The 27,401-nt window shown below is 45.9% G+C and overlaps 1 protein-coding gene across 1 annotated transcript in view; it reads left to right on the forward strand.

The window, feature by feature from the left end:
* The first annotated feature begins 450 nt into the window (after positions 1–450).
* Positions 451–27,401, forward strand: part of LOC144753999 (uncharacterized) — a 31,336-nt gene continuing 4,385 nt past the window's right edge. Inside the window, exons 1-2 of the mRNA XM_078641518.1 lie at positions 451–4,455; positions 5,119–5,187. Coding sequence (XP_078497644.1) covers positions 454–4,455; positions 5,119–5,187 — 4,071 coding nt within the window. The 5' untranslated portion in view covers positions 451–453. The remainder of the gene's footprint in view (positions 4,456–5,118; positions 5,188–27,401) is intronic.

The following is a 27,401-nucleotide window of genomic DNA, read 5'->3' on the forward strand; positions in this document are numbered from 1 at the left end:
GGATCTGTTGGGGAGCCTCCCATGGTTAGCACAGTCAGATCTGTTGAGGAGTCTCCCATGGTTAGCACTGGTGGATCTGTTGAGGAGCCTCCCATGGTTAGCATACTTAGTTCTGTTGAGGAGCCTCCCATGGTAACCACAGTTAGCTGTATTGATGAGGAACCCATCGTTAGCACAGCTGGATCTGTTGAGGAGTCTCTCATGGTTAGCATACTTGGATCTATTGAGGAGCCACCCATGGTTTGCACAGTTGGATATGTTAAGGAGCCTGCCATGGTTAGCACAGTTGCATCTGTTGAGGATCCTGCCATGGTTAGCACAGTTGGATCTCTTGAGGAGCCGCCCATGGTTAGCACAGGTGAATCTACTGAGGAGTCTACCATGCTCAGCATAGTTGGATCTGTTGAGGAGCCTCCCCTAGTTAGCACACTTAGTTCTGTTGAGGAGCCTCCCATGGTTACCACAGTTAGCTGTATTGAGGAGCCTCCCATGGTTAGCACAGTCGGATCTGTTGAGGAGCCTCCCATGGTAAGCATAGGCGTATCTACTGAGGAGTCTGCCATGGTCAGCACAGTTGGATCTGTTGAGGAGCCTCCCCTGGTTAGCACACTTAGTTCTGTCGAGGAGCCTCACATGGATAGAACAGTTAGCTGTATTGATGAAGAACCCATGGTTAGCACAGGCAGATCTACTGAGGAGCCTCCCATGGTTAGCACAGGCAGATCTACTGAGGAGCCACCCATGGTTAGCACAGTTGGATCTGTTGAGGAGCCACCCATGGTTAGCACAGTTGGATCTGTTGAGGAGCCACCCATGGTTAGCACAGTTGGATCTGTTGAGGAGCCACCCATGGTTAGCACAGTTGGATCTGTTGAGGAGCCTCCCATGGTTAGCACAGTTGGATCTGTTGAGGAGCCACCCATGGTTAGCACAGTTGGATCTGTTGAGGAGCCTCCCGTGGTAAGCACAGGCGAATCTACTGAGGAGTCTACCATGGTCAGCACAGTTGGATCTGTTGAGGAGCTTCCCAAGGTTAGCACGCTTAGTTCTGTTGAGCAGCCTCCCATGGTTACCACAGTTAGCTGTATTGAGGAGCCTCCCATGGTTAGCACAGGCGGATCTACTGAGGAGCCTACCATGGTTAGCACAGTTGGATCTATTGAGGAGCCTCCCAAGGTTAGCACACTTAGTTCTTTTGAAGAGCCTCACACGGTTAGCACAATTGGATCTGTTGAGGAGCCTACCATGGGTAGCACAGTTGGAGCTGTTGAGGAGCCTCACATGGTTAGCACAGTTGGATCTGTTGAGGAGCCTCCCAAGGTTAGCACACTTAGTTCTGTTGAAGAGCCTCCCATGGTTACCACAGTTGGCTGTATTGAGGAGCCTCCCATGGTTAGCACAGCTGGATCTGTTGGGGAGCCTCCCATGGTAAGCACATGCGGATCTACTGAGGAGCCTACCATGGTTAGCACAGTTGAATCTATTGAGGAGTCTACCATGGTCAGCACAGTTGGATCTGTTGAGGAGCTTCCCAAGGTTAGCACGCTTAGTTCTGTTGAGCAGCCTCCCATGGTTACCACAGTTAGCTGTATTGAGGAGCCTCCCATGGTTAGCACAGGCGGATCTACTGAGGAGCCTACCATTGTTAGCACAGTTGGATCTATTGAGGAGCCTCCCAAGGTTAGCAAACTTAGTTCTTTTGAAGATCCTCACATGGTTAGCACAGTTGGATCTGTTGAGGAGCCTACCATGGGTAGCACAGTTGGAGCTGTTGAGGAGCCTCACATGTTTAGCACAGTTGGATCTGTTGAGGAGCCTCCCAAGGTTAGCACACTTAGTTCTGTTGAAGAGCCTCCCATGGTTACCACAGTTGGCTGTATTGAGGAGCCTCCCATGGTTAGCACAGCTGGATCTGTTGGGGAGCCTCCCATGGTAAGCACAGGCGGATCTACTGAGGAGCCTACCATGGTTAGCACAGTTGAATCTATTGAGGAGTCTACCATGGTTAGCACAGTTAGCTGTATTGATGAAGAACCCATGGTTAGCACAGCTGGATCTGTTGAGGAGCCTCCCATGGTAAGCACAGGCGGATCTACTAAGGAGCCTACCATGGTTAGCACAGTTGAATCTATTGAGGAGCCTCCCAAGGTTAGCACACTTAGTTCTGTTGAGGAGCCTCACATGGTTAGCACAGTTGGATCTGTTGAGGAGCCTCCCATGGTTAGCACAGGCAGATCTACTGAGGAGCCTACCATGGTTAGCACAGTTGGATCTGTTGAGGAGCCTCCCAAGGTTAGAACACTAAGTTCTGTTGAGGAGCCTCCCATGGTTAGCACAGTTGGATCTGTTGAGGAGCCTCCCATGGTAAGCACAGGGGAATCTACTGAGGAGTCTACCATGGTCAGCACATTTGGATCTGTTGCGGAGCCTCCCATGGTTACCACAGTTAGCTGTATTGATGAAGAACCCATGGTTAGCACAGCTGGATCTGTTGAGGAGCCGCCCATGGTAAGCACAGGCGGATCTACTGAGGAGCCTACCATGGTTAGCACACTTAGTTCTGTTGAGGAGCCTCACATCGTTAGCACAGTTGGATCTGTTGAGGAGCCTCCCAAGGTTAGCACAGGCAGATCTACTGAGGAGTCTACCATGGTTAGCACAGTTGGATCTTTTAAGGATTCTCCCAAGGTTATCACACTTAGTTATGTTGAGGAGCCTCCCATGGTTAGCACAGTTGGATCTATTGAAGAGCCTCCCAAGGTTAGCACAGTTCCCTCCATTGATGAGGAGCCCATGGTCAGCACAGATGTCTCTCTTGATGAGGAGCCCTCTCCCAGCACAGCTGGCCATTTTGATAAAGAATCTGCCACTACTGTAGACTTGGGCATTGATAAGGAACCCCTGATCAGTACAAGTGTCTTTGCTGGAGTGGAGCCCATGGCGAGTACAGCCTGCTCCATCGATGAGGAAGCTGCAGTCGCAACAGAGGTCTCTGAGGAGGCGACTATGTGCACAGCTGGCAATATTGACATGGAACCTGTGGTCTGCACAAGCCGATCAGGTGATAAAGAGCTGAGCATTCAAACCGATGTCTCTATTGATAATGACGTCCACATCAGAACAGATACCACTAATGATCAGAAATCTACAATCAGCGCAGACATCTACAATGATAAGGAATATGGGATGAGCACCAATGTTGCCATTGATAATGAACTCTTGGTCAGCACAGAAGATTCCCTTGATGAGCGGGGCACCATCATATCTGATGTCTCTATTGATGAGGAGAGTATGATCAGCACAGTCTGTCCTATTGATGAGGAGGCCATGATCAGAAGCAATGTTTTACTCCAGGATAATTCCACAATCAGAACGGAAGTCTGTACTGAGGAGGCGCCCATGGTTAGTAACGAGGACTCAATTGATAATGAGCCCATAATCGAAGCAGAGGTCTCGATCAATAAGGAATCTGCAACCAGCCAAGACATTTACTTTGATAAGGCACCAGCCACCAGCACTGAGGTCTTCATTGATAAGGATTCCATGGTCCGTACAAATGGCTCCATTGAAAATGAGCACACCATCAGAACGGACGTGTCTGATTTTATGCCCTCATCCAGCACAGATGGTTCCAGTGAAAAGAACTCTGCAGTCGGCACAAATATCTGCATTAATTTGGAATCTGTTATCAACACCGGTCCCTCAGCTCATCGCGAACCCAGCAGGACTGGTTCCATTGATGAGGAGGCCATGGTCAGTACAGAAGACTCTATTGATGAGGAAACCAGGACCAGCACAGGTGTGATTAGCACAGACATAAACATTGATACAGAATCTGTGATCAGCACAGGTGTCTCCATTGATCATGAATCCACGATCGGCAAAGGCAACATGCTGGTGGTCTGCACAAATGGCCCTACTGATCCCATGATGAGCATGGGGGTCTCCATTGAGAAGAACATTACTATTGACAGGGAAGGTTCTATTGATAACGGACCCATAGTTAGCACAGAAGACTCTATCAAAGGGGAACACGTTATCTACACGGTCGGTACAATCGATAAGAAATCTGCTACCATCAGAGACATCTTAATTGACAAAGAATCCATGATGAGCACCAGTGTCCTCATTGAAAAGAACATTATCATCCACAGCGAAGGATCAATTGATAAAGAGCCCATGGTTAGCACAGAAGACTCTCTCGATGACGATCCCACGATGAGCCCAGGTTGTATTTTTAGTAAGGAGTCTGTGATCGGCACAAACATCTGCCTTGATAATGAACTGATAATATGCGCGTTCGGCTCGATTGATAAGCCGAGAGCCAATAGGACTAGTTCCATTGATAAGAAGCCGATGACTAGGTCAGGTGATGCTCTTCACGAAGAACTGATTGCTGGGACAGAGAGTTGCATCAACGTGGAGCGCTTGAATTCTATGGAGTTGGGTGTCAAGGTGAGTTGGTTTTATAACACTCGGACAGCAGAACATATGATTATCTTTCTGAAATCTCATGGAATTACTGCATGAAACAAAACATTTCTATCCTTTTGTCACGCTGTATTTGTGCATGGAAGAAGTGGCGTTCCGGACATTTCTGTCCTAGCTCATTGTCTCGGTGTATTAAATATATAACGCTCCCTGGCATGTTTGTCCAGTCTCTATGTATCACTGCATGGAATATGGAACATCTCTTGGCATGTCAATCCTATCTAATCAATCCTTACAAGGAATCGAACATCTCATGGCACTTCTAACCCATCTCACTGTGTCACTGCTTGAAATACAGGACATCCTCTGGCATGTTTATCGTGTATCACTGCATGGAATGTTTAATAATTTATCACTGCATGGAATGCTTAATAATTCCCAGTATGTCTAGATCTCATACATCACTGCATGGAATGTCTCAAGGAATGCCTATCCTATTTCACTGGCTCATTGTCTGGAATAAAGGACCTCCGCAGACATTTTTATCCTCTCCTTGCAAAGCACACAGGGTGAAGGACATTCCCAGATGTTTCTTCTGTCCCATTTCATTCATAGTCTGTGCCACTACCTAGCAGCGGACAATCTGAAGTGACAGCTGTGTTGTGTCCCTGCTCTGTCTCTTTGTAGGAAACCATCTCCGCTGTCGCAAGATCACTGGATGGTGCAAACCTTGACTCCGATAACTCTGATGACGAGGTGGGTGATTCCTTTATATGGGCACACTTGTAGGGTTCTCATGTGTCAAGGTCACTTCTACGGCTTTTATCCCGGCCTCTATGTTCTTAGCATGCCATTCTGTACTGGTTATGACTGATTCGCATTATTGAGTACTCAGAATTCATTACCATAATTTGTTGCTAACATGGCTGGTGATTCAAAAGCAGAAGCAATAACGTGATGTATACTTCCATCAGAAATATCACTGATATGTTGATGGGTGTTCATACCTCTTCTGGTGGATGTGTACATCCCTTCTGGAGGACAGCCTAATACTATATTGGAGAAGACTCTGCCATACCTATGAGTCTGCGAGTAGTCTGCCTATTTATGGCAAGTCCATGCCCATTAGAAATGCGTTTTTATGGAAACCCAAGCTCTGGTTCACCAATTTGTGCCACTGTGGGTGGTGTGTGTTGTTTATGTATGTGCCATTGGAGGTAAATATGTGCTATCTATACTATTGCCGATGGGCATTGATAGTGCTGCAAGGAAGAACGTGTTGGTGTCCATATGACACTCGCCTTACCCCCATCATCGAATACTTAAACTGAACGCATTTGGATTCTTGGGCTGGCACCTATAGTCTGCTCAGTGCTGCCCACCATCCAGTGTTTTGACAGTGGGGTAGGAAGGCCAGTACCTCCATGGCATTAGACACCCCCCCCCTCCTCCTATCCATCTAGCAGTTAATCGCACAAGATATGGATGCCATGGTAAGAATTTGCAGGGCATTTCCACTCCACACTATGATGTACGTTGTCCAGAAAACAGAGGGGGGATGGTGAAGTGCCTAGAACCAGAGGCCACCATCCATCACTTTAGCAGCACAATGAAGGTGTGTCACAGCAACACATTTGCAGGAGTCTGTGAGTCCTTTAGCATCATCTAGTACAGACCGTGCACAGTTGCGTGGTATGTGTTTTTTATTCCAATGAGGAAGCCATGTACCAAAGGTCCTAGTGGAGAAAGAGCTCTTGGCCCAATGTCCATTAGTTCAGGGGCTTCTTCTAAGTTGCAGAATGTTCCAGCGCACAGCATGCGCAAGAAGGGTCTGAGATTCAGCACTCCTTGTAGCAGCCTCTACACCAGGGTGGATGTGCACAGTTGTGCTCCAATCAGAAGTCACCTTAAGGACACCCACTCAAGTAGGTGAGATGATTTCTGTAACATTTGTGTCACCAGAGCAGACCGTGAAACATGTAGATTGTATTGCTTTGATGGGTAAAGGTACACATTTGAACAGTTGAACGTGTTGTGCTAATGAGTTCTGGGTTTCATAGTAACTTGGCAGGCCTGTTAATAATTTAGTGTTAGATGCTCAAATGTGTCCACACAGTTGCCAGCAAAAGTTTGAGTCTACACACATTGTCTTGAAAAGCAGAAGAAGCCGGTATTAAGACAAGCCCCCAACAACGTTGTCAATTGACCTCTTTTTCAGGGCTGACTTTCACAAAGTCGAAAGGCTAAACAGTTCAGGCTGACTCATGGTTGAGAGTGGGGTTAAACGCATCAAACCCAGGAAATTAAATTGCCCATACCGGCCCGAGGAGGGGTCTTAGCGCTTCACCGCCTGCTTGCCTGCCTTACCTGCACGAGGGAAGATCTCGCAGCGACGCTGGGTCCCTGACGCTGTGAACGGACTACAGCTCCCAGTGCGCCCTGCGTCCACACCGCTTCCTCTTCCTGCCAGGAGCGCCAGGAGGCACACAAAAGGGAACAGCTCCCACTGAGGAGCTGGGAGTCATTTCTTAGCGCATACCGGCCCGAGGAGGGGTCTTAGCGCTTCACCGCCTGCTTGCCTGCCTTACCTGCACGAGGGAAGATCTCGCAGCGACGCTGGGTCCCTGACGCTGTGAACGGACTACAGCTCCCAGCGCGCCCTGCGTCCACACCGCTTCCTCTTCCTGCCAGGAGCGCCAGGAGGCGCACAAAAGGGAACAGCTCCCACTGAGGAGCTGGGAGTCATTTCTTAGCGCATACCGGCCCGAGGAGGGGTCTTAGCGCTTCACCGCCTGCTTGCCTGCCTTACCTGCACGAGGGAAGATCTCGCAGCGACGCTGGGTCCCTGACGCTGTGAACGGACTACAGCTCCCAGCGCGCCCTGCGTCCACACCGCTTCCTCTTCCTGCCAGGAGCGCCAGGAGGCGCACAAAAGGGGACAGCTTCCTCCGTGTCGCGGACGCGCGCGGGCGGTGCCGGGCGGAGCCCGGGCAGAGGGCGGGCCGTCTGTGGCCGTCAGGGGCTGTCAAGGCTGGGCTGGGCAACGTCCCTTTCCTTTCCATTAGCCGTGAGTACATACGTCCAGTGTGAGTACCTGAGCTGTTCCCCGCAATCATGTCTACCCGCTCTGGGAAGCTTCTTAGGAGTGAAGGCGAAAGGGGGTCAATTGCAGCGAGCCCTGTTATAGGATCTATGGACCGTTTTATCACTAGGGTGGCGGCGGTGATTGAAAAGGAGATTGCTATGTCTGAGCGGCGTTTATCAGAGGTGTACCTCCCCTCAAGACGTTCATCCCTGGGGGTTGCTGCCCAGTCGCTTACACCGGCTAGTGTCCGGGTTCAATCTGTTTCTCCATCTAGTGTGCATGGCGTTTCCTCTGACCCCCCCCAGCTGGCTGGTATAGAGCAAAGCATAGAGCAAAATATAGATAGGCTGGAAAATCTGGCCGAACTTATACCCATAGCTACTGAGGAAGACGGTGGACTTAGTAAGCTGTCTCCACCTTCTCCACCTAACCTTCCACACGAAGCCACCAGTGATCCTCTGCCCTCAAACCCGCTCACCACCTCCTTAGTTATATCAGAAGGGGAGTCAGTGAGGGTTTCCCCCAACAGCCAAACTCCCGAGATTAGTCAGGAGAATAGGCCCTTAAGTAAAAAATCACGTAAACGCAAAAAGGGTAGATTAGTGAGACAGGCTGCTCTTTATCAAAGAGCAAGAAAGTCTCCTGGATCTGGGATGAGAAACATAAGGGGTAGGCCTATAGAGAATGAAGCTGACTCTGAAGGGGATGTTCTGATCTCTTCTAAGGGGCTACACATAGATGCTAACACTGCTAAGGTTCCTAACCTCACTGACCCCGTAGCAGCTGAAAATATCCTCGAGAAAGTATACAGTCTCTTGAAACCGCTACTAATACAGGTCAAGGGTTTAGGGGAGCGGATAGATAAATTAGAGCAATCAACCCTTGACGGGTTCCACTCACTCAAAACCACATTTAAACAAATAACCAGAGTGAGTGAAAATAAGGACATGGGCGCAAAGGGGAACGAGCTACCATCACAGAGAGACCCTAAGCCCCCAATATGTCCAAATAAAGTTGTCTCTAATAGTCTATTAATCCCAGCTCCTAAATCTCCTCCCCGTCCGAAAGCAGGACCAAAACAGAAGGGGCCACCATCATATTTAGAGCCAGATAAAAGTAAGCCTAACCCTCTTCCACAAAAGCAGCCACAGTTAGCTAGTGGCAAAATGGAAGGCTCCCAAAAACTAGGCGCATGTAACAAAATTAACGGGTTAGCGCAAGGGAAAACCCCTAGACCTGTAGTCCAACCTGCTGCCCCAACCACCACCTTACCGGTGCCTAGAAATCTAGTACGACGAATCCCTCCAGTAAACCTCCCACCAGACTGTCAACCTTTTGTTGTTGTTATGGTTAATGTGCCTCCATTAAAAGAAGGCCAGTCGGAAAACCATCAATCACTTAAGAATAAGTGTATCCACTGGCTGAAGGCAAACAGGCCAATCCCGTTGGATGTGGATGGAATCATTCTGGGTGTCCGCAGAGTGGGGTGGGTGGGGCAGGGGAAAAAGACTCAGGAGGGGGATTGTATAATTATAAATTTTCAAGACCCAAGAGTAGTGCCCGCGATTTGTACTCCTATTAAAAATATGGGGGTTCCAGGGGTTAAACTGGTAGATCTTTCTTATTTTTACCCCAGGCAAAGTGTTGTCCTAATCGGAGGAAGCTCAAGCCCTCCTGTTTCTGGTCAAAATTGGGCTGGGGTCACGGGAGGTCCAAGGGAGAACCAATTGTGGGCACCAGGGCCTCATTGACTGGAAAACGAGAGTAGAGTAGAGCCATCAGGAGTATCATCTACCCATGCAAACCTTGTAAGTGGGATAGCAGCCTCTTTAGTCATCCCCCAAGATCGCTGCTCCCCTCAAATACCCTTGAGGAGGACCATAGACAGGGACACTCTGGCGCCCAACGACACTTCAGCTGTGACGGACCTAGCTTTTAAGGTTTGCAGCTGGAATGTCGCAGGGATTGCAAGAAAATTGGCTATACCTGAATTCACTGCATGGGCTGATGAGCACTCTCTGTGCCTTTTCCAAGAGACATGGAGCTTGGTTCATAGGGTGGGTTTTTCTTCCTATTCCTCCCCGGCACAAGTCTCGGTATCAGGGAGAGGGCGACCTTCGGGTGGCCTTCTCATATGGGTCGCAGCCTCCTTAGACTGCAGAGTAGTGGAGTTTCCCACAGGCTGCCCAGACATACAAAACATTACCCTAATAGATCAAAGGGGAAGAATTGTCTTAAATGTTTTCAATATTTACGCCCGGGGAACCAAGGGAGGGAGGAAGTCTCCCGTAATATCACTCCTTGAGACCCTGCTAAAAAACTCCCCTCAAAAGACTCGTACATTGGTTGCGGGCGATATGAACTGTACGTTCGAGCCCCTGGGCTCGGACGTTTCCCTCGACCAAGATGAGGATGATATTAGGTTGGGGATTCCGGTACTGGAAATCCCACCGATCAGAAGGTGGACAGAAGTGGCGCTCCAGATATACTCCCTGAGCCTTGAATTCAATTTAAGTGCAGCAAACGGGAGGACAACCTCGGATAGGGGGGGTGTCCACACGTACAACAGGCCAGGACACACCTCTAGGTTAGATTATATCCTGATAGATGTGTGTCTATGGTCTTACGTAAGGGACATGCAGGTGGTCCCTACGACTGAGAGTGACCACAACTCACTCTCCTTAAGTATGGACCAGTGGTGGTGCCCCTTAAGAAAGGGTAATATTTACCCGGTAGCTGCACCCCCGGTTGATTCTGAAGTCTCCACCTGTGGAAGACGAATAAAATGGGCGAAATTGGTTCTTTCCGAGGGAAAGGTAAGGGAAATTCAAACCCTCTTAAATCATGCGGTAACAAACCTCGGAACCTCCCTAGAAGGGGTGGGTAGAGCAAGTGGGCTTTTTGTCTCCTTGGTAGAAGCCTTATCTAGCGTGTTTACCTCACATCCCAACAAGTTAGGCAACAAAGAATTTAGAAAACCTGTTGATGGTTGGTATACCCAAACATGTAGGGATCACAAGGCAAAGTTAGTTGAGGCAGTTAAACACAAATCCCGAGGTGAGATACAGGAAACAAGGAAGGCCTATAACAAGTCCCTTAAATTTGCTGGGGGGAGTGGGAAGACAAATTCTGGGAAGACCTGCTCCAGGCTAGTAAAGTTAGGGATTCAAGGGCCTTTTGGAATCTCACAGCCACACGGAATAAACCTGATGGATCTATGAGACCCTGCAACATCCCTCCTCAAAACTGGATAAAACACTTCGGGACCCTATACCTCCCTCCAGATGGGGAACTAAATGCCGGGAGGGAGCTTACACTAGCAATTGAACCCCATGCCTATGATCTCTTCTCTCCCCTAGAGATTGAGGGGGTTATAGGATGGATAGCGCCTCGCAAGGCAGCGGGCCCAGACGGCCTTCCAGGGGATCTTATGAAGGCATACCCAGCGGAATGGGGAAGGGTCATTGCCGCTCTCTTAAACGACATCATGATGGGAGGGGCAGTGCCAGAATCCTGGAAAGGGGCGGTGGTGGTCCCGATCTACAAAAAAGGGTGTAGGGAAACCCCGGGGAGCTACCGCCCCATAAGTCTGATAGACTCCACCCAAAAGATAGCTGGTAAAGCTATCCTTGGAAGGATCCTACATTGGGTGGAGGAGAATAAAATCCTATCAGATTTTCAGGCAGGTTTTCGGGCTGGTATGGGGACAATAGAGCAGGTGTTTAGGTTGGCACTACTGGGGTGGAAGGTGGTGGAACTGGGCAAGGGTAGTCTTTACTTGGCCTTTATAGACCTGAAGACTGCCTTTGACCTAGTCCCCCGGGAAGAGCTTTGGAGGGTGCTTAATGAGTTGGGATTACCTCCTTACATCTTGTCCCTCCTCATTAGTCTCCATGCCCATACCTTTGCACAGGTCCGTTGGGGTAAAAACGGAGAGCTCACTGAGAAGATACCAGTGTCCAGGGGTGTAAGACAGGGCTGCGTCTTGGCGCCCACCCTATTTTCACTATATGTGAATGGGGTGGTAAAACACCTTCAACAAGAACCAGCCGACGCCCCCTGTCTCGGAGGAGTCCGTATCCCCACCTTGCTTTTTGCGGACGACACGCTTCTGATCTCGAAGACCCCTCAAGGCCTGCAGAAATTGCTAACACGTTTTCAGGAGTTTTGTGCTGCAAAAGGTTTAATAATAAATGTGGACAAAACAAAATATCTAGTTTTAAATCCACCTAGGAAACTGGGCCGCCCACCTACACTTAACTCGGTTGCCTTAGAGAAAGTAGCCGAATTCGATTACCTCGGTATTCGGATTACGGATAAGTTATCTTGGGCAAATCACATTGACAAAATGGTCCTAAACCATAGGAGAGTTGGAGGAGCCCTCATAAGTGAGTTCCGGGCCTCACCTAGGAGATCGCTTACCCCAGTAATCAATATCTACAAGGCCAAAGTAGTGACATCAGCCTTGTATGGGGCAGAGCTGTGCGGCCCTGCCGTTTGGATGCCCTAGCGATAGCGGAGAGCAAGCTTCTAAAGTCCATTATCTCTATCCCATTGAGCACACCAACTGTACCAGTGTTGTTGGATACGGGCTGTAAAAACATTAAAGATCAGGCTCAGCTTCGCCCGCTCCTGCTATGGACACGAATCTGGAGGGGTGAAGAATTAAAATCCTACGCTGAGGGTCTGGGGGAAATAATGAGTCTGGGGGGTTGGGCTAAGATCAGATGGTTAAGGGAAACTAAAAAGCTCTTGGAGAAGATCGGACTAGGGGACTGTTGGTCTTCGCGTTCAGCTCCACCAAAAGAAGTGGTCAAGACGCTTTACTGGAAATGGACGGCGGAGCGCCTAATTACAAACTCGAACCACTGTAAGTCCACTGTCTCCTTCCTACAAATTAAAGACTTTGTGGCCTTTGAACCCTACCTGGACCTGATCACCCTCCCCCTTGACCGAGCTCTTTATTTTAAATTTAGAGTTGGATCTCTTCCGCTAGGTGCTGTGGTATTGAAGTGGACATCAGCGGCCCGATCTTCCCCTAACTGTGCTTGTTGTCCGCACAAGGTTGAATCCATTGCTCACGTCCTATTTGAATGCCCGGACTATGCAAGGCCCAGGAGCTTCTGGTTGAAACCTCTCTTCCGAAATATGGGTACACGCAGCCACCTAGTAGCCTTGCGCATCCTAATTACGGACACTTCCCCCCCCTATTGTGTGTGGAACAGCAAAATTTTTAAAACAGTTTTGGCTTATTCGTTGTAAGAGATTGTCAGTAGCGGTTTAATTCTCTTTTTTAGCTAATTTATCAATGGGCACTTCATGTCTTTTTATCCCTTTTTAAATGTGTTTTATACTGACTTCTTAAAGCAATGTTTTTTTGTACACTGTAATGATTATATTGTAAATGTGCTTATAAGATATCTTGCATATCGAATAAAAGCTTATGACTGAAATTGCCCAGGCATTTGTATTTCTTTTAGAAAAAGAATAGGACTTCTGATGTTTCTGGTCACATGCAGTGCCCAAGGTGTGTAAGTTGGAGCCAGGCAGCCTGTGCATCAGATGTGAGAGGTACTGGTGCTGAAGAGAACTCCGAATAGACTTGTGGGTAGCACCATAAAGGGTGGGAAGCAAGGAGGGAATGCCATAGCTTCTTGGTAGTAATGTGATTAAGGTATTCTTTATTAGCAGCCTGGCAACGCGGGCAAACCAAGATGTTGTGGTAGCTAGCAATTCTCACTACAAAGTTGCTAACTGGGCGTTACTGGTAGCGAGGGTACCCGGCAAACTGGCAGAGCAATGTGCTGAACTTGGATTATATTTTTATTTGCAATGTGCCCTTCAGTGATCCAGCAGGGCAATAGCACTTGGGTCTCAGGGGCTCTTCTTAAGGCAGCAAGCCCACACTGCAGCTGAGCCAAGGGGTTCTTCCAGTGAGTGCGGATTGGATCTCACAAGGCAATCTGTCTGTCTTCTAAGTTATTAGCAACAGCAGGCATTTAATCCATGGTTCTGGGTATCGTCCCTGCACTGATGGGGAATCCTGCCAAGCTCCTTGCACTGTGCTGGTGCACCGACCTCTTTGTTGTCTAAAGTCAAGCTTCAGTGCTGGTCTTACAGGGGCGGCTGATGTCCATAGATCATGACATTCGATGTCAGACCAACTAGCCACTCTGACCAGTGGCCTCTCATGTGACCTGGTGCATGGAATGCTCACTTTGTTCTCAACACTAGCGTGTCACTTCCGCTGTGTGTGAAGAGAGGCATGCCCCCTCGATGATTTCAAATTGGGCAGGATATGGTGGAAATGCGCTATTGAATTGACATTGTATATAGTAGAACTCAGTTTGTTTAAGATGAGCAATTTGTGGGTTATTGAAAATAAATGATTTCATGTGCTATTGATTGATGTTTAGATCATAAAGTGGTCTTCTCCATGAAATACGAGTTGGCTATGGAACTGTGTAGAACCCTAAGCCAGCATAATGGTGGTCCATAAAACCCTAAGGATAACTTGTTTGGAAAATTGATGAGAAATTTCTCATGGAAATTTAAATGAGTTTGTATATTTGTTTCTGAAAGAGAAGAAGAATTAGCCCTTCAACACAATCCCTGTGAAGTATCATGGACTTTTAATTCTAGGAAATTTTGAATGAGTACATAACTGTGATATCACCTCATTTTTGATTTTACTTATGTTATTGGTCAGTTTTACCCTGAGATACTGGTAACTTTTGACAATTTCAAATAGTTTACTATATATTGTCCAAGGATTTAGATTTTCTTTCATGTACTTCTACACTATGATTGATGGCATATTTAGCTAAAGCTTTGAACTACTGTTGCAGCCGAATAGTAAGTTTTGATAAAACCGGATCATTTCCACACATTAAAATGGGAAGATAAATTTCACCTATTTTCAGAAGAAAAATATTTTTTTCAAATAAGTTGGAAAGTGAACCATAATGAAAACACTTGGGGTAAAGTACAGCCATGTATAAGACCATTCACAACAGGAACTGTGGCTGTCAATTTTATTTTTGAGCCTTAAGGTATTGTAATCTAGTTTTTAGAGCATCATTGCGCTATGGAAGCTTATTTTCTGCAATTTACTCCATAGCATATCACGATCTACATCCTCATAAGTGCAGGGAAAACCCAGACACAACCCTACTTGCTCCAATGGCAACAAATTAATATCTTCTACCCAGATTTCTAAATAAGATAATATATAGTTGCCCAGATTTTTCCTGCAGCATCCACAAAAGCAATGGGAAGATATGTAAATGTGTTAAACTGGTCTCCCTTCTTAGACAGTTGCACAATTGTTATTGTTGTTGTTAATTTAGATTTATATCGCGCCAATCACCTGCAGGTGTCTAGGCGCTCGGAAATCGATGGATTCATACAATAACTAGAAGTCCCACAAGAAGATAGTACAGCAGCCAGATTACATTGTACCTAAGGCCCTCCCAAACAATAATGTCTTTAGACATTTTCTGAATCGCAGGAGATTCCCCTCTCTGCGTAGTTCCTCAGGCAACTTGTTCCATAATTGAGGAGCCATCACAGAGAACGTTCTCCCTCCCTTGGTTACAAGCCTGAACCGCGGGCAGGTCAACAGCTGAGATTCAGAGGATCTAAGATTTCTTCTTGGACAATATACTTCCAGCCGATCTCTAATATATGCTGGGACATTGCCATAAATAGCCTTATGAGTCGTGCACATGCTCTTAAACTCTACCCTCTCCTTTATAGGGAGCCAATGTAAGTTCCGTAACAAAGGAGATGCTCTAGTCCTTCTGGGGAGTCTAAAAATCAGTCGCGCTGCATCATTCGTGATGACTTGCAATCGATTCATGATCGTTTTTGGGAGATGTCAGAAATACAATCCTTCACAATGCAATAATTAAACAAGCCATGAAAAACCCAAACCCAGAGAATAGCATTTGCCTTATAACCTGGTACTGCCACCCTGTTGAGGCAACTATCAGGGCAACCGTAATCAAGTCAACAGTGTGGGCTAAACACGAGGTTTACATTTTTAGGTTTTGCATGCACAGAGCTTGTGAAATCTCCTGCATTTAATCTATCTTAAAAGGGGGTTCTTATCAGTTCCCATAGCCGAATTACTGTGTCCATCCACTGTTGGGTGGAACATTTTTTTGTTTACTTTCCCTAGCTGCACGTATTGAAGCAACGGTGTTACATTCCTGATCTTTTCCTCATGACGCCACCCAGGAGTATTCATTTGATCTCACTCTAAAATTTATGTGGGCTTAAGGTCTTAAACTCTATTTTATGACTTTGTTTTAGGCACTTATATTAGTGTGCCTGCCTCATATTGGAAGAAGTGGACAACATTGCCATCTACTGGTTCTTTTTTCAATTGAATATAAAAGTTGCTCTTGTATACACTTTGTCTTCAGGTTCTATGTTGCTCTGGTACTGAACCATTACCGGTAGTCCACTTGGATATTAAGTCGGATATCTTTGTTTTTAGGTTTCGCCGCCACAAACCGCTTATTATTAATTACATAGGCGGAACCAAATGCATTTACCACTGCTTGTTTTACTTCTGATTTGTTTCACTCACCTGTGTAATACTATTCTGTTTGCTGTGTAACAAATGACAATTGATAAACCAGACCTTCATCATTTGGGACATGTTTCTTGCTCACGGCCTCTTTAGTTGCAGCAACATTATACCAAAAGCCCCTCAAGGCTTTTTCGTGGTTCACTGGTGAATTGAGAACCACCTTCTTGCCTCAAGATTCTTTCACACCTTTTGAATTAACATTTTGGAAGACGTGGCCTGCACCTATTTTCCAACTTATTGGACCTACACTTTAATCCTAGTAGGCAACGGTTTCTGCTTCACTAGACCGGTAACACCTCCCCTACTAGGGTTAAATACCAATGCAAATCAAACTGCCTCATATACGCTTAATTTCCCACCATAGTTAAAGGCTAATGCATAACAATAAACCACTCCACTATTACCGCAACTGTATTTAATTGAAGCACTTTTGTTTGCTGGACTGTATGAACGGGCTCACAGGTACCTTCACAATTAACTTGCTGTGGTCACTGAGGTAACTAGTTACAAACTTCAAAGATTAAACCTAAAACGCATCAAATATGAAATAAACACATCATTTGTTTATTTCAATCTTAACCATAAACAAAGTGGAACAAGCAACGCTACCAACTTTCCTCAGGGTGTCCTTCACACAGAGTAAAAAATCCCTTAAGATCTTTTTAAAAAGACTCATTCAACACAACCAGCGGTGAGGGCTTTGAAGTGTGCGCACTGGTGTAAAATACTGGCTAACAATCAAGTCGATTCCACTGCACTCTACTTTCACTGGTCCCACCGCCACTGGGCCACTAATCATCCAAATTCACAACCTCTGCAGAAAGGAGCGCCTTTATTCACAATTTTCACAAGCTAATTTCTGCAATAAATAGTCTCATTCAAGGGACGTCCATATGCAGTTTTTGATGAATATCAAGTTTGCGGCTTATTTCAAAACCTTCAAATTATTTAATACAGAAACTATTAGAATGAACAATCCAGCCAACTCGTTTCGTCCACACTGGACATCATCAGGGCTCCAATTTTCATACTGTTTGAGGGCTCTGTATTAAACTTTAAGGCTTCATCCATCCATCCCCTTGTTGAGGGTCTTATCTGGGATTCAGCCTGTTAAAATCCAATGTGGCATCCTGTCATTTTAAAAAGACTCCACCCCCACCAACCTATTTGGTGGCATGCTCCATCATTGGCGTCCCACCTGAGACACCTCACTCATCACAGGTGTGTTTCAGCGCCTGATTACAGCAGAGCTGTTTTTTTCAGATTGGTTCTTTATGTCAAAGAAGATGAGGAGGTAAATACAAATTGCCTTCTGAGTTACCAACCAGAGGTGGTGTATTATTTAATGATGATACCTTTAGACAAGTTTAACTCCTCGCCAGACATCCACCACTATTTTTAGAGACCTCTCCCCTCCTTTAAAACGGCCCAAGGGTACCATTATTAAATAATGCACCTATTCTGGTTTGTAACCCAGAAGGCAATTTTAATTCACCCCCTCATGATTTTTGACAAAAAGAAACTCTCGGGGGGGGGGGGGGGGGAACAGTGCCACTGTAATCAGGCATTGAAGCCTACCTGTGATGTGCCAGGTGTTTCGGGTAGGACCTCATTGATGAAGCATGCCACCAACAAGGTGGGTGGGTGTGGGGACTTTTTAAAAAACCTAGACATTTTTTTCACTGTGTGAGGGTCACCCTGTAGAAATTTGGTAGCTTTGCTTGCTCCACTTTTTTTTATGGATATTGCGATGGGAAGCTGAGCGTGCATTCTCTCTTCTTACACTCCTATTTGTTATTCTTTCTATTTCATCTTAAAACAACTGTTCATCAAAGCCGGAATCGTTTCTAAGGCATGAACAAGCAAAACTGCCTCTGCGTTTATCACCTTCTATTAAATTTCTGCAATTCTCATTGTCAAAATCGGTAAACCCACTTGTAGATTAGAAGAAACGCAAAACTTAAAATGGATCCACAAATGATGTATGCAATTGTATTTTGCTTACAACCCTGTGGAGTTGAATTTGGTGATTTGAGTAAAATTCCTTGCATAACATTGGATAAATGGCTATTGCTGGTTAGATATGAATATTTCAGACCAAAACCTCTAACCTAGATTTGTTTTTATTAGATTGCTCTTTTTTTGGGGGGGGGGGGGGGGGGGTGAAAATTCACTAGTAATATTTGGGTTATATATATGCAACTATTTAATGCCCAACACATTTTTTCGGAATTTGGGAATGGTAATCCCTAATTTAGGATGCCCGTTAATAAATGATGTAGCTGGATTAGAAAACACTAGTTAATTCAGAAGATCATTTGGATTTAATCTGGGGATAAATAAAGTCTCCTGTGAAGAAAATATTCTAAGTCTGTTAAATAGTTTGGAATTTGCTCGGTCCAAAAAGTGCTCTATCATTAGGTGTTTCAAACAGATGAGTTTTCAGTAGAATCGCAAACTTTTGAGACCCAGGACCAGTTGCCTACCAATTGAATATTCTGTTTTAGCTCCCATTTTCAATATCTGCAATTTTAGTTATCCCCATGTTTTCTTACAATATGTGTAGAGGCGTCCCCTGTACTTTTTCAGAAAGGATGCAGTAAGACATAGTGTGAGTTGGGTCCCCGAAAAGTTTGGAGTTTGCAGTCAATTTCCATATCCAAAGTTGTTTGTTTTAGTTTGACTCCGGATGAGAAGGTCAGTTTCTTTTTTTTATTTATTTCAAAAGTTTTTATTGGAAATTTCAGGGTTTATAGCATACAAATCAGAAGTTGCAATGTACATACAACCAATACTTGTAATTATACATCATTTAGTATAGAAAGGCATTATGTGCCACGATGGTGTTCCTGTCATTCGGGACGATCTCGAGGGTAATGTGGCAATCAACCATGAAGCCTTTCTAGGCTGGGCTCCTGAGAGGATAGAGATCAATAGGAAGCGGAAATGGTCGAAGTAGATAGGAGGAAGAAGAAGAGAGTAGAAAGAGAGAGCAAAGGATAGAGGTAAGAGGTAAGAGGTAAGATGCAAGGTGTAAGATGTAAGATGTTAGATGGGACACCACGATGCGGCTTAGCAGTTCAGGTTATGAGTGACAAGCTATTTAAGCTGTGGTAAAGTATGATCGGCACCCGGAAGCTGTGGGAAAGTATGGGGAGCATGATGAATGATGGAGGTTTATGGATTTTGAAGTAGATATCCAGTGAGGTCCAAAGTTTCCTTTGTGAGGGTCGCCCTGGTGTGTTTTGTGGAGTGATGTTATCTGCTCCTCGGAGGTTAATCACCCAGTTTAGCCAGCAGGCATAGCTTGCCTTTTTGGTGTTTTTCCAATTGTTTAGAACGACTTTCACAGCCGCCGTGAGGAGGAGGTCTAGGAGGGCCCTGTCTATTTCTGGGATTTGGGTCTCCTTTGTAAAGCCGAAAACAAGATAGGGGAGTTCTTTGGCAGGTGAGATATTAAATACTTTGTGAATGAAGTCAAATACCCTATCCCAAAAGGTTGAGACACAGTCGCATTGGAGGATGAGATGGTCTAGGTCTCCTTCTGCACGCTTGCAATTCCAGCAAAATGCGTCAGGGCTGAGTTTGTGTGTGTATAGGTGAGCCGGCGTCCAGAAGACTTTATGCATGAGCCAGAACTTGGCTTGTGATAATGTAGGGCTTATTTTATGGCTCATGCAAGATCTCCACCCCGTGGACCACTCCAGCTCTGAGATGGAGAAGGAGGCGATTGACGACCAGAACTGCGTTGTTTTGGTATTTAATGCGGATGACTGCGGGCTCAGCAATTTGTATAGCCTCGAGACCTGGTGACCAATTTTATTTAGGGAGGAGAGGAGTGATGGAAGAGCCGGTTGTTTGGATGTCAATCCCGCTTTTTTAATGGCTGTTTTAACGTTAAGGAATATGTAAAAGTCGGAACTATCGATCCCAAAGTTCGATTGGATTTTTGTAAAGGGCAGAGGGGGTAGCCATTATCATAGAGTTGGTGGGGGAAAATAATTCCTTTCTTGATCCAGGTTGGGTTGAATAGTGGTTTACCTTTGTAAGTGATTGAGGGGTTTTTCCAAATCGCTTCCCACCTAGATTTTCTTATCGGTGAGTCTAGCAGTTTATCTACTCTGAGTAAAGCTATTTTGGTGTTAGTAAATATGGGTTTAGAACATGGGAGCTGATTCGCTTTCATTGATAGGATCAAGATGGGAGGCATGCCTTCCAGGAGCGCTCTTTCGATGTCTAGCCACACCGGCGAATAGTCCACTGTGGGGGACAGCCAATAGGATCCTTGTTTCGCTAAAAAGGCTATTTGATACCTCTTAAAGTCTGGAAGATTGACTCCGCCAGTGGATTTATCTAATCTCAGTTTTTGCAGGCTGATACGTGCTTTTTTCCTTTCCAGATGAAATTGTTAATAATTTTATCTAATCTATTATGAAATTCTTGGGACAGCATTAAGGGGAGCATGGTAATTGGGTAGTTTACTAGTGGTGTAATCATCATATTGATGGTCTCTAGCCTGCCCCACCAAGTGATGAAGCGGGGTGACCATCCGTCTAGGTGAGTTTTTATTTTTTCGAGAGTGAGTTTTTCATTATGTAGTAGGGTCTCTATGCTGGACTTCCAAATTCTATACCCAGATATTTGATGTAATTGTTTTGCCAGACTAAACCTGATGTGCCTAAGGATTCCTTAGTAGTGAATATGTTGAGGTGTTTTACTTCAGATTTATCACGATTCAGTTTGTAGCCTGAATGTTTAGAGTAGGATTCTACAGAGTTCATCAGTGCGGCTATAGAGGTATCGGGATTCTCAGCGACTATCAGAATATCGTCTGCATAAGCAGCAATTTTTACACTTTTATCGCCGAAGGTGATGCCACTAATATCTACGTTCTGTTGTATGTCGCGGAGGAGAGGTTCCAACGCCAGAAGGACTAGAGCGGGAGATGAGGGACAACCCTGTCTAGTTCCTTGTTCAAGAAGGAATGGTTCTGATAGCGAACTGCTAATGGCAATTCTAGCCGAAGGGGAGGCGTATAATGACATGACCATATCAATAAAAGTATCACCCATGTTGAATATGTGCATGCATTGAAGGAGAAAGGGCCACGACAGCCTATCAAACGCCTTCGCGTCCAGGGTGATTGCTACTGCGGGGGCATTTGAGATTTTTGACTTCTCCAGCACATGGCATAGGAGTCTCGTATTGTCGTTAGAAAGGCGGTGTTTCAGGAACCCCACCTGTGAGTTATTTATTAAGGAGGGTAAAACGGCGTTTAGTCTGCATGCTAGAGCCTTCGCGTAAATCTTGCAGTCCAAATTTATGAGGGATATCGGCCTATAATTCTTAGGAAGTAAGGGGTCCTTACCATCTTTAGGGATCACTAATATTGTTGCTTCACTCATCGTGGGGGTGATTCTGTTTGATAGTGAGAAGGATTGGAACAATTTGAGGAGTCGTGGGTTAAGTTGTTACTCAAAGGTCTTATAAAAATTGTCCATGAAGCCGTCGGGCCCCGTAGCTTTATTGTTCTTCAGTGTTTTAACGGCGGTAGAAATTTCTGCTATAGTCAGTGGGGTCCCTAGTTTGGCTTTGTCAGGGTCGGATAAACGTGGGAGTCGAATTGAGTTTAGATAATTGTTACATTCTTTCATGTTGAATTTGTTATTATTCTTATAAAGATCCTCGTAAAAGGACTGGAATGTGTGGAGAATGTCTTTGTTTGGTTTTGGAGGTATTGGACTGGTCCCTAATAGATGTTATATGGAATTGCTTCCTTTTGTGTTTAAGGTAGGAAGCAAGGAGTTTCCCTGCTTTGTTACCCTCACATAGCCTTAAGGCCTTGAATTTATTAATCCATACTCCTGCCCTTTTACTAAGGATGGCGTTGTATTTATATTTCAGGTTAGTCAAACGGTCGATGGTAGCTTTATTGTTTAGATCACGGGAATGTTGCAGCTTTATTGTTTAGATCACGGGAATGTTGCATCTCTTGCTGTTTGATTGTTTTCTCTAAAGAGTCCAGTTCGGAATTTAATTATTTATTCATACGAGCCCTGATACCTATCATCGTACCCCTTAATGTGCCCTTGAACGTGTCCCATACTAAGGCGGGATCTGTTTCTGGCTGCGAGTTTATCTGGAAATATTCTTGTATGCATTGTTCTATGCTTATCTTGTTCTCTGGCACTGACAATATCTCATCGTTGAAGCGCCATCGCCTGGGGGGATAAGTGAGTGTGCGCCTGCCAATTTCATATGGATACCTGCATGGTCCGACACCAGTATGGGGGCTATATTAGTTTCGTTGATGAGGTGTGTATGAGAGTCGGATATCCATAGGTAATCTATTCTTGAATAAGAATTGTGAGGAGGGGAATAGAAAGTATAGTCATGGCCATCCGGGTGTTGGAGGCGCCACGTGTCATGTAGGTGGAATTTGGCACACATTAGTTTCAATGCCTCGTGTGCGCGTGGGGGGTGGTATGTACTTTTGGATTGCCTGTCTAACAAGGGATCTAATGGTAGGTTAAGATCCCCCGACCACTAGGAGCTCATCTTGTGGAATATTTTCAAGTTCTTTCGATACATATTACCAGAATTCAGGGAGGTCTGTATTAGGGCCATAGATATTTGCCACATAAATATGGTCCTCGTCTCTTTGTAGGTGTACAATACTCAGTCTACCGAGTGTGATATCAGGGCTAAATTTGATTTTTTAGCAACCAGGGTGATCACCCCTCTTTTCTTTTGAGTCGCAGGGGAGCAAAGTGTCAGATCCAGTTTTGTTTAAGACTATCAGCATCAATCTGGGATAATTTGGTTTCCTGCATGAGAATTATATCCCCTTTAGTTTTGGCCAAGTAATCAAAAAAATGTTTGCGCTTGACTGGGTGATTAAGCCCCTTAACGTTTAGCGAAACAATATGTAGAGAAGCTGCTAAGTTCTTATCTGAAGCCATGGATATAGGTTCGGATTAATGTGGTGATGGGTCGCCACGAGATTTTGGGTGAATATGGTCTTTCTGTAACGTGCATTACCGCACACATAGGTAGGCTGCATTTTATAGATTCTCCAATAGACAGCGCTGCAGGCCGAGTAAGGACCTGGAATGCGTGGCACACATCGTGGTGGTAGAGCGTAATTAGTAAGTAAGAGGTAGCTTTGAAAGTGTGAGAGGAGAAAGAAAGGAAAGGAAGAAGATTAAAGAATAGGTAAAGTGTAGTACATAGCAGAGATACTCCTGAAACATCAGTCTTTACAGCCCTACAACCCCCCACCCCCCCAACTGAGTCAGCCCCCCCTTACTCCCCCCTCCCCCATCGGAATTCCCCCCCCCTTACCCCCCTCCCTTCCCTCCCTGCCCCCCTCCCTCCCCGAAACTCAAACTGAAGAGCTGCGACGGCAGTGCTGTCGACGCTCGCACAGGGACATATGTAACAAAATGGTAGGTGAAATATTGTGTGAAAACACTCTGATAGCGTTTTGTTAACATTAAGAGATGGAGCATCTGTTATGTACATTCAACTTATATCATTTAACTTAGCACATTCGGCTCACCAAAGGATAGACGACGTAACATCTTAATTGAAGAAAATTAAGTAATCAAAGAACTTCTTATTTAAAGAACCCCTCCTATTTTGCGTACGGCATATAGAGCAATTGCCAACAATTCTGGTCATGTATAGGTACATTTAGGCATTCAGGGAACTTGCGAAAGGTGGAGTCTTTTATATGCAAACAGTATAACGTATGCCTATGTCTAAACAATATAGTGTATGTTGCTTGCCTGAGGATAAGTGAAGCAACTTCACAGTAAATTAACCTCACAGTAAATTAACCTCACATCAAATTATCAGTGGCAGCTAATGCTCATCAGAACTCATCAACTTCTAGCTAATGATAGCTATTGAGAAGCACGGGACAGTTGAGCATTACAGTAGTGCAGTGCAATGCTGGAACCCTCCCATAGGTGGAGCAGGTCAATAGACTTATAACTTATAACTTGGGGATAGACTAAGTGAGGTGAAGGCTTGTCTCAGGATTGTCTCAGACCATATTACAGAGTTCGATCACTGAGGTTAAGTCCAGCCTATGAGAGTCAATGAGAGACTTGGGTTAGGCCGTTAAAACTGGAATAGCAGTCCGCCTGTATTCACATTTCATAGCTCAGCAGTTAGACATACCTGTCAAAAAGATCGCGGATGGATGGGAGCTAGAGATAGTCCTAGCTGCCTTTTTCTTGGGCATCTGTTTTTCTTTTGTTAGATTGACCCCCAGATGTGTCCATTTCTTGTTGTGGTTTGACACTTAGGTAGCATGATAAGTCATGCGGATTAGTGAAGAGATGAGAGACCATGGTCTGAGATCTTGAATTTCGCCGGGCCTGCAAAAGAGAACTGAATATCTTTCGCCCAAAGTTTTTCTCGAAATGATAGGAAACCTTTCCGTATTTCCACCGTTTCTCTGGAATAATCCTGGGTAAATGTGATTTTGTTACCTTCCCAAATGATGATGTGGTTTTTTCTAGCATACCTTAGGATGGCTTCCGCGTGTTGGAACCCAAGTGGTTTGCATATGAGAGGTCGAGGGCCTCTCAATGTGCGATGTGGGAAGGTCGGCACTCTATGGGCTCTGTCCAGCTCCAATCCATGTTGGAATTGTATCCCCGTAACAGATGGAATCCACGCTTCCAGAAATGATATACAAGAGTCAGCGTCCTTTTCTGCATTTTCTGGGACCCCGAAGATTCGCACATTTCCTCTCCTGTTGCGATCTTCCAATTCTGAGGTTTGGCATCTGAGATCGTTGGTGGCTGTTTGGAGACGCTGTGTGATTTTAGCGCCGTTTGTAGACTTGTCTTCGATGTTGCTAATTCTTTGCTCTGCTTCGTCTTGGCGGAGAGATAAGAAGTTCATGTCTGCCCTGATCGCGGTTAGTTCAAGTTGCATCGCGTCGGTGTTACTTTTCGTTGACTTGGCTAGGTCATGCACGTCCGCCAACTTCTTCAGAATCATGTCTAGAGTGCTAGCAACGTCACCCCTGTTCTTAATAGGGGAGTGTGAGATGGAAGTTTCTGGCCGCACCTTCTTAGTGTTTTTGGAGTCTCTATCTGCCATTTTCAGCATTTTGTGAGGTGCACAATCGATAGAAAGGTAGAAAGATACCGGTCGAACCACAACCGGCTGCTGAATCGGACTTGTATTCAATGGCTGGGAATTCTCTTCTGGCAGTCTTGCTTTTCGCAGCACACAATGTTCAATGGGTTCCTATTTTGTAGTGGGACACTGGTACCACTGCTTAGTGCCAATGGGACAGGAACGCCGTGTTAGGGGACCGGGCTGCAGGTGATAGCAAAGTCCTTCCGTATCGATAAGTTTTTGCAGTAGACCCCAATGGATCAGGATAGGCTGGCTGCAACTGCAATCGTGTGACCTCAGTGTGCCCTTCTCTCGGTAATCATTAGTTTATTGGTGCAGGCTGGACTTCAGCGATCATATAAACATGGGATGCCGTTGGGTGCTGAAAATTGTGGTTCCCCGTCTGTCACTGACTGAGGCACAGACTATTGCAGGCTATCAAAGACTATCGCAGTCGCTGACTGTCGCTGACTGTCTCTATTGCTGGACGTTATTAGAGCTGAAGAGCATTTGTAGGCTTGGTTTCCTGGATTCACTGGCTACTGTTAAACAAACAGTAAGCGAGCTGGGTCACTGCCTATCACTGACACTGGCAGATGCTTCCGCTGGCTGCTACAGATTGACACTACAGACTGAAGCTGGCCGTTTTATATAATGGCTGACCGATGGCATAGTAATGCTGGAGTGATGCTGGAGCAACTGGAATGAGATCAGGACATGAGCATGTGAATTGCAAGTGAATCGCTGTCTCAAATCGTGCCTTCATCCGCCATTTTGAGGTCAGGCGCGGCGTGCTGGGTGATGATCTGGGAATCCTTTTCTTTGCATGTGTTGGGAGGGTTTAGACAGAGCGGCAGACATGACTTTGCGTGGGGGCGCATAAACAGTCCAGAGAAACCCCCGAACAGGACAGCATGGCGAGGAGGCAGGCTGTGTTTGTAGCAGGCTCTGATCAAGGCGCCAGTTTAGAGTCAGGCATCACTGGTGCGAATCATGCTATTTCGCCTCCCGCTGCGGTGGCATATCATAGGGACCATCCGTGCACCGCACTGAGTGAGGAAAAACAAGCGCTCACCTCTGGTGCAGAAACCTCACGCTGTAAGGGTCTTGTGATCAGCGGAGCTCCTCCGACGCGGGAGCGAAGATTGCGATCTCAAGATGGCGGCTGGGCATCGGGTCTCCCGGCTGTCATCCAGTGAGGCTATAAATCCCTTTCTTTATCATTCACGGTCGTCGCAAAGCAGCTTTTCAAGCGCACCGAATCTAGCGATTACAGATTTCACCGTCCTAAGTGTCGCTCGAGCTGAGTCACACTGCATCTGCATCTGATTCAGTCCTTGTGTGGAGCGGAGACAGATTAGGTTGTGTGCTGTCAGTGCTGTCTCAAACCTAGATCTATCATTGATATGCACACACTTGCCTCTATATTGATGGTGGCTCATGAGGTTATGGCATTATTCAGACAGATTTCGCGCCTGTGAATGAGTGATCGAGTGATCAGACCGCCATCTTGAGAACAGGCAGTAGTGAAAGTTTGTAGGGCTTCTCTTTGCTCATGGGAAGGTGTTTATTCCCTCCGTGTGTTGGTACTGTGAGGATGAGGACACCACAGTGGAGTAGAGACGCTATGCAGAGCCTTAGGCTGTTAATTAGGCTGCAGGTTGGGTCGCGTTGTCTTCATCACAATCGACCCGCGCCATTTTGGGGTCAGGCCGCAACTAATTTTATTTTGGGCTTGGAGTCTCTTCTACGGGCTTCCGAATCGTGGAACAGGCGTCGCGGCAGCGCTTTGTTGAACGTGCTCACCTCTGTAATTGCTGGATGCCGTGGCGTAGGCAGTGGGCTGGAGCCTCAGTTCACATCGGGATGGGTCCCGTGGCTCTAAGATGGCGGCCGAGCCGCACTTCACCCGGCTTCAGGACGATCTTTAACTCAGTCCGCTATTATCAGGCGATCCGCATATTCTGTCCAAGCATCATGTGCGCCATTCTCCCCGCCGTCCAGAAGGTCAGTTTCTTTAATACCAGACCAAATGGGAAGACTTGAAAGATATATGAGCCATTGAAATATCAAATTTAATTTGCTATTATGCGTACTAGGAAATTGTACTGATTTCAAGTTAATTGATAAATAGTATACAATACA

This window comes from Lissotriton helveticus, chromosome 5_1, assembly GCF_964261635.1.
Source record: "Lissotriton helveticus chromosome 5_1, aLisHel1.1, whole genome shotgun sequence".
NCBI lineage: Eukaryota > Metazoa > Chordata > Amphibia > Caudata > Salamandridae > Lissotriton > Lissotriton helveticus.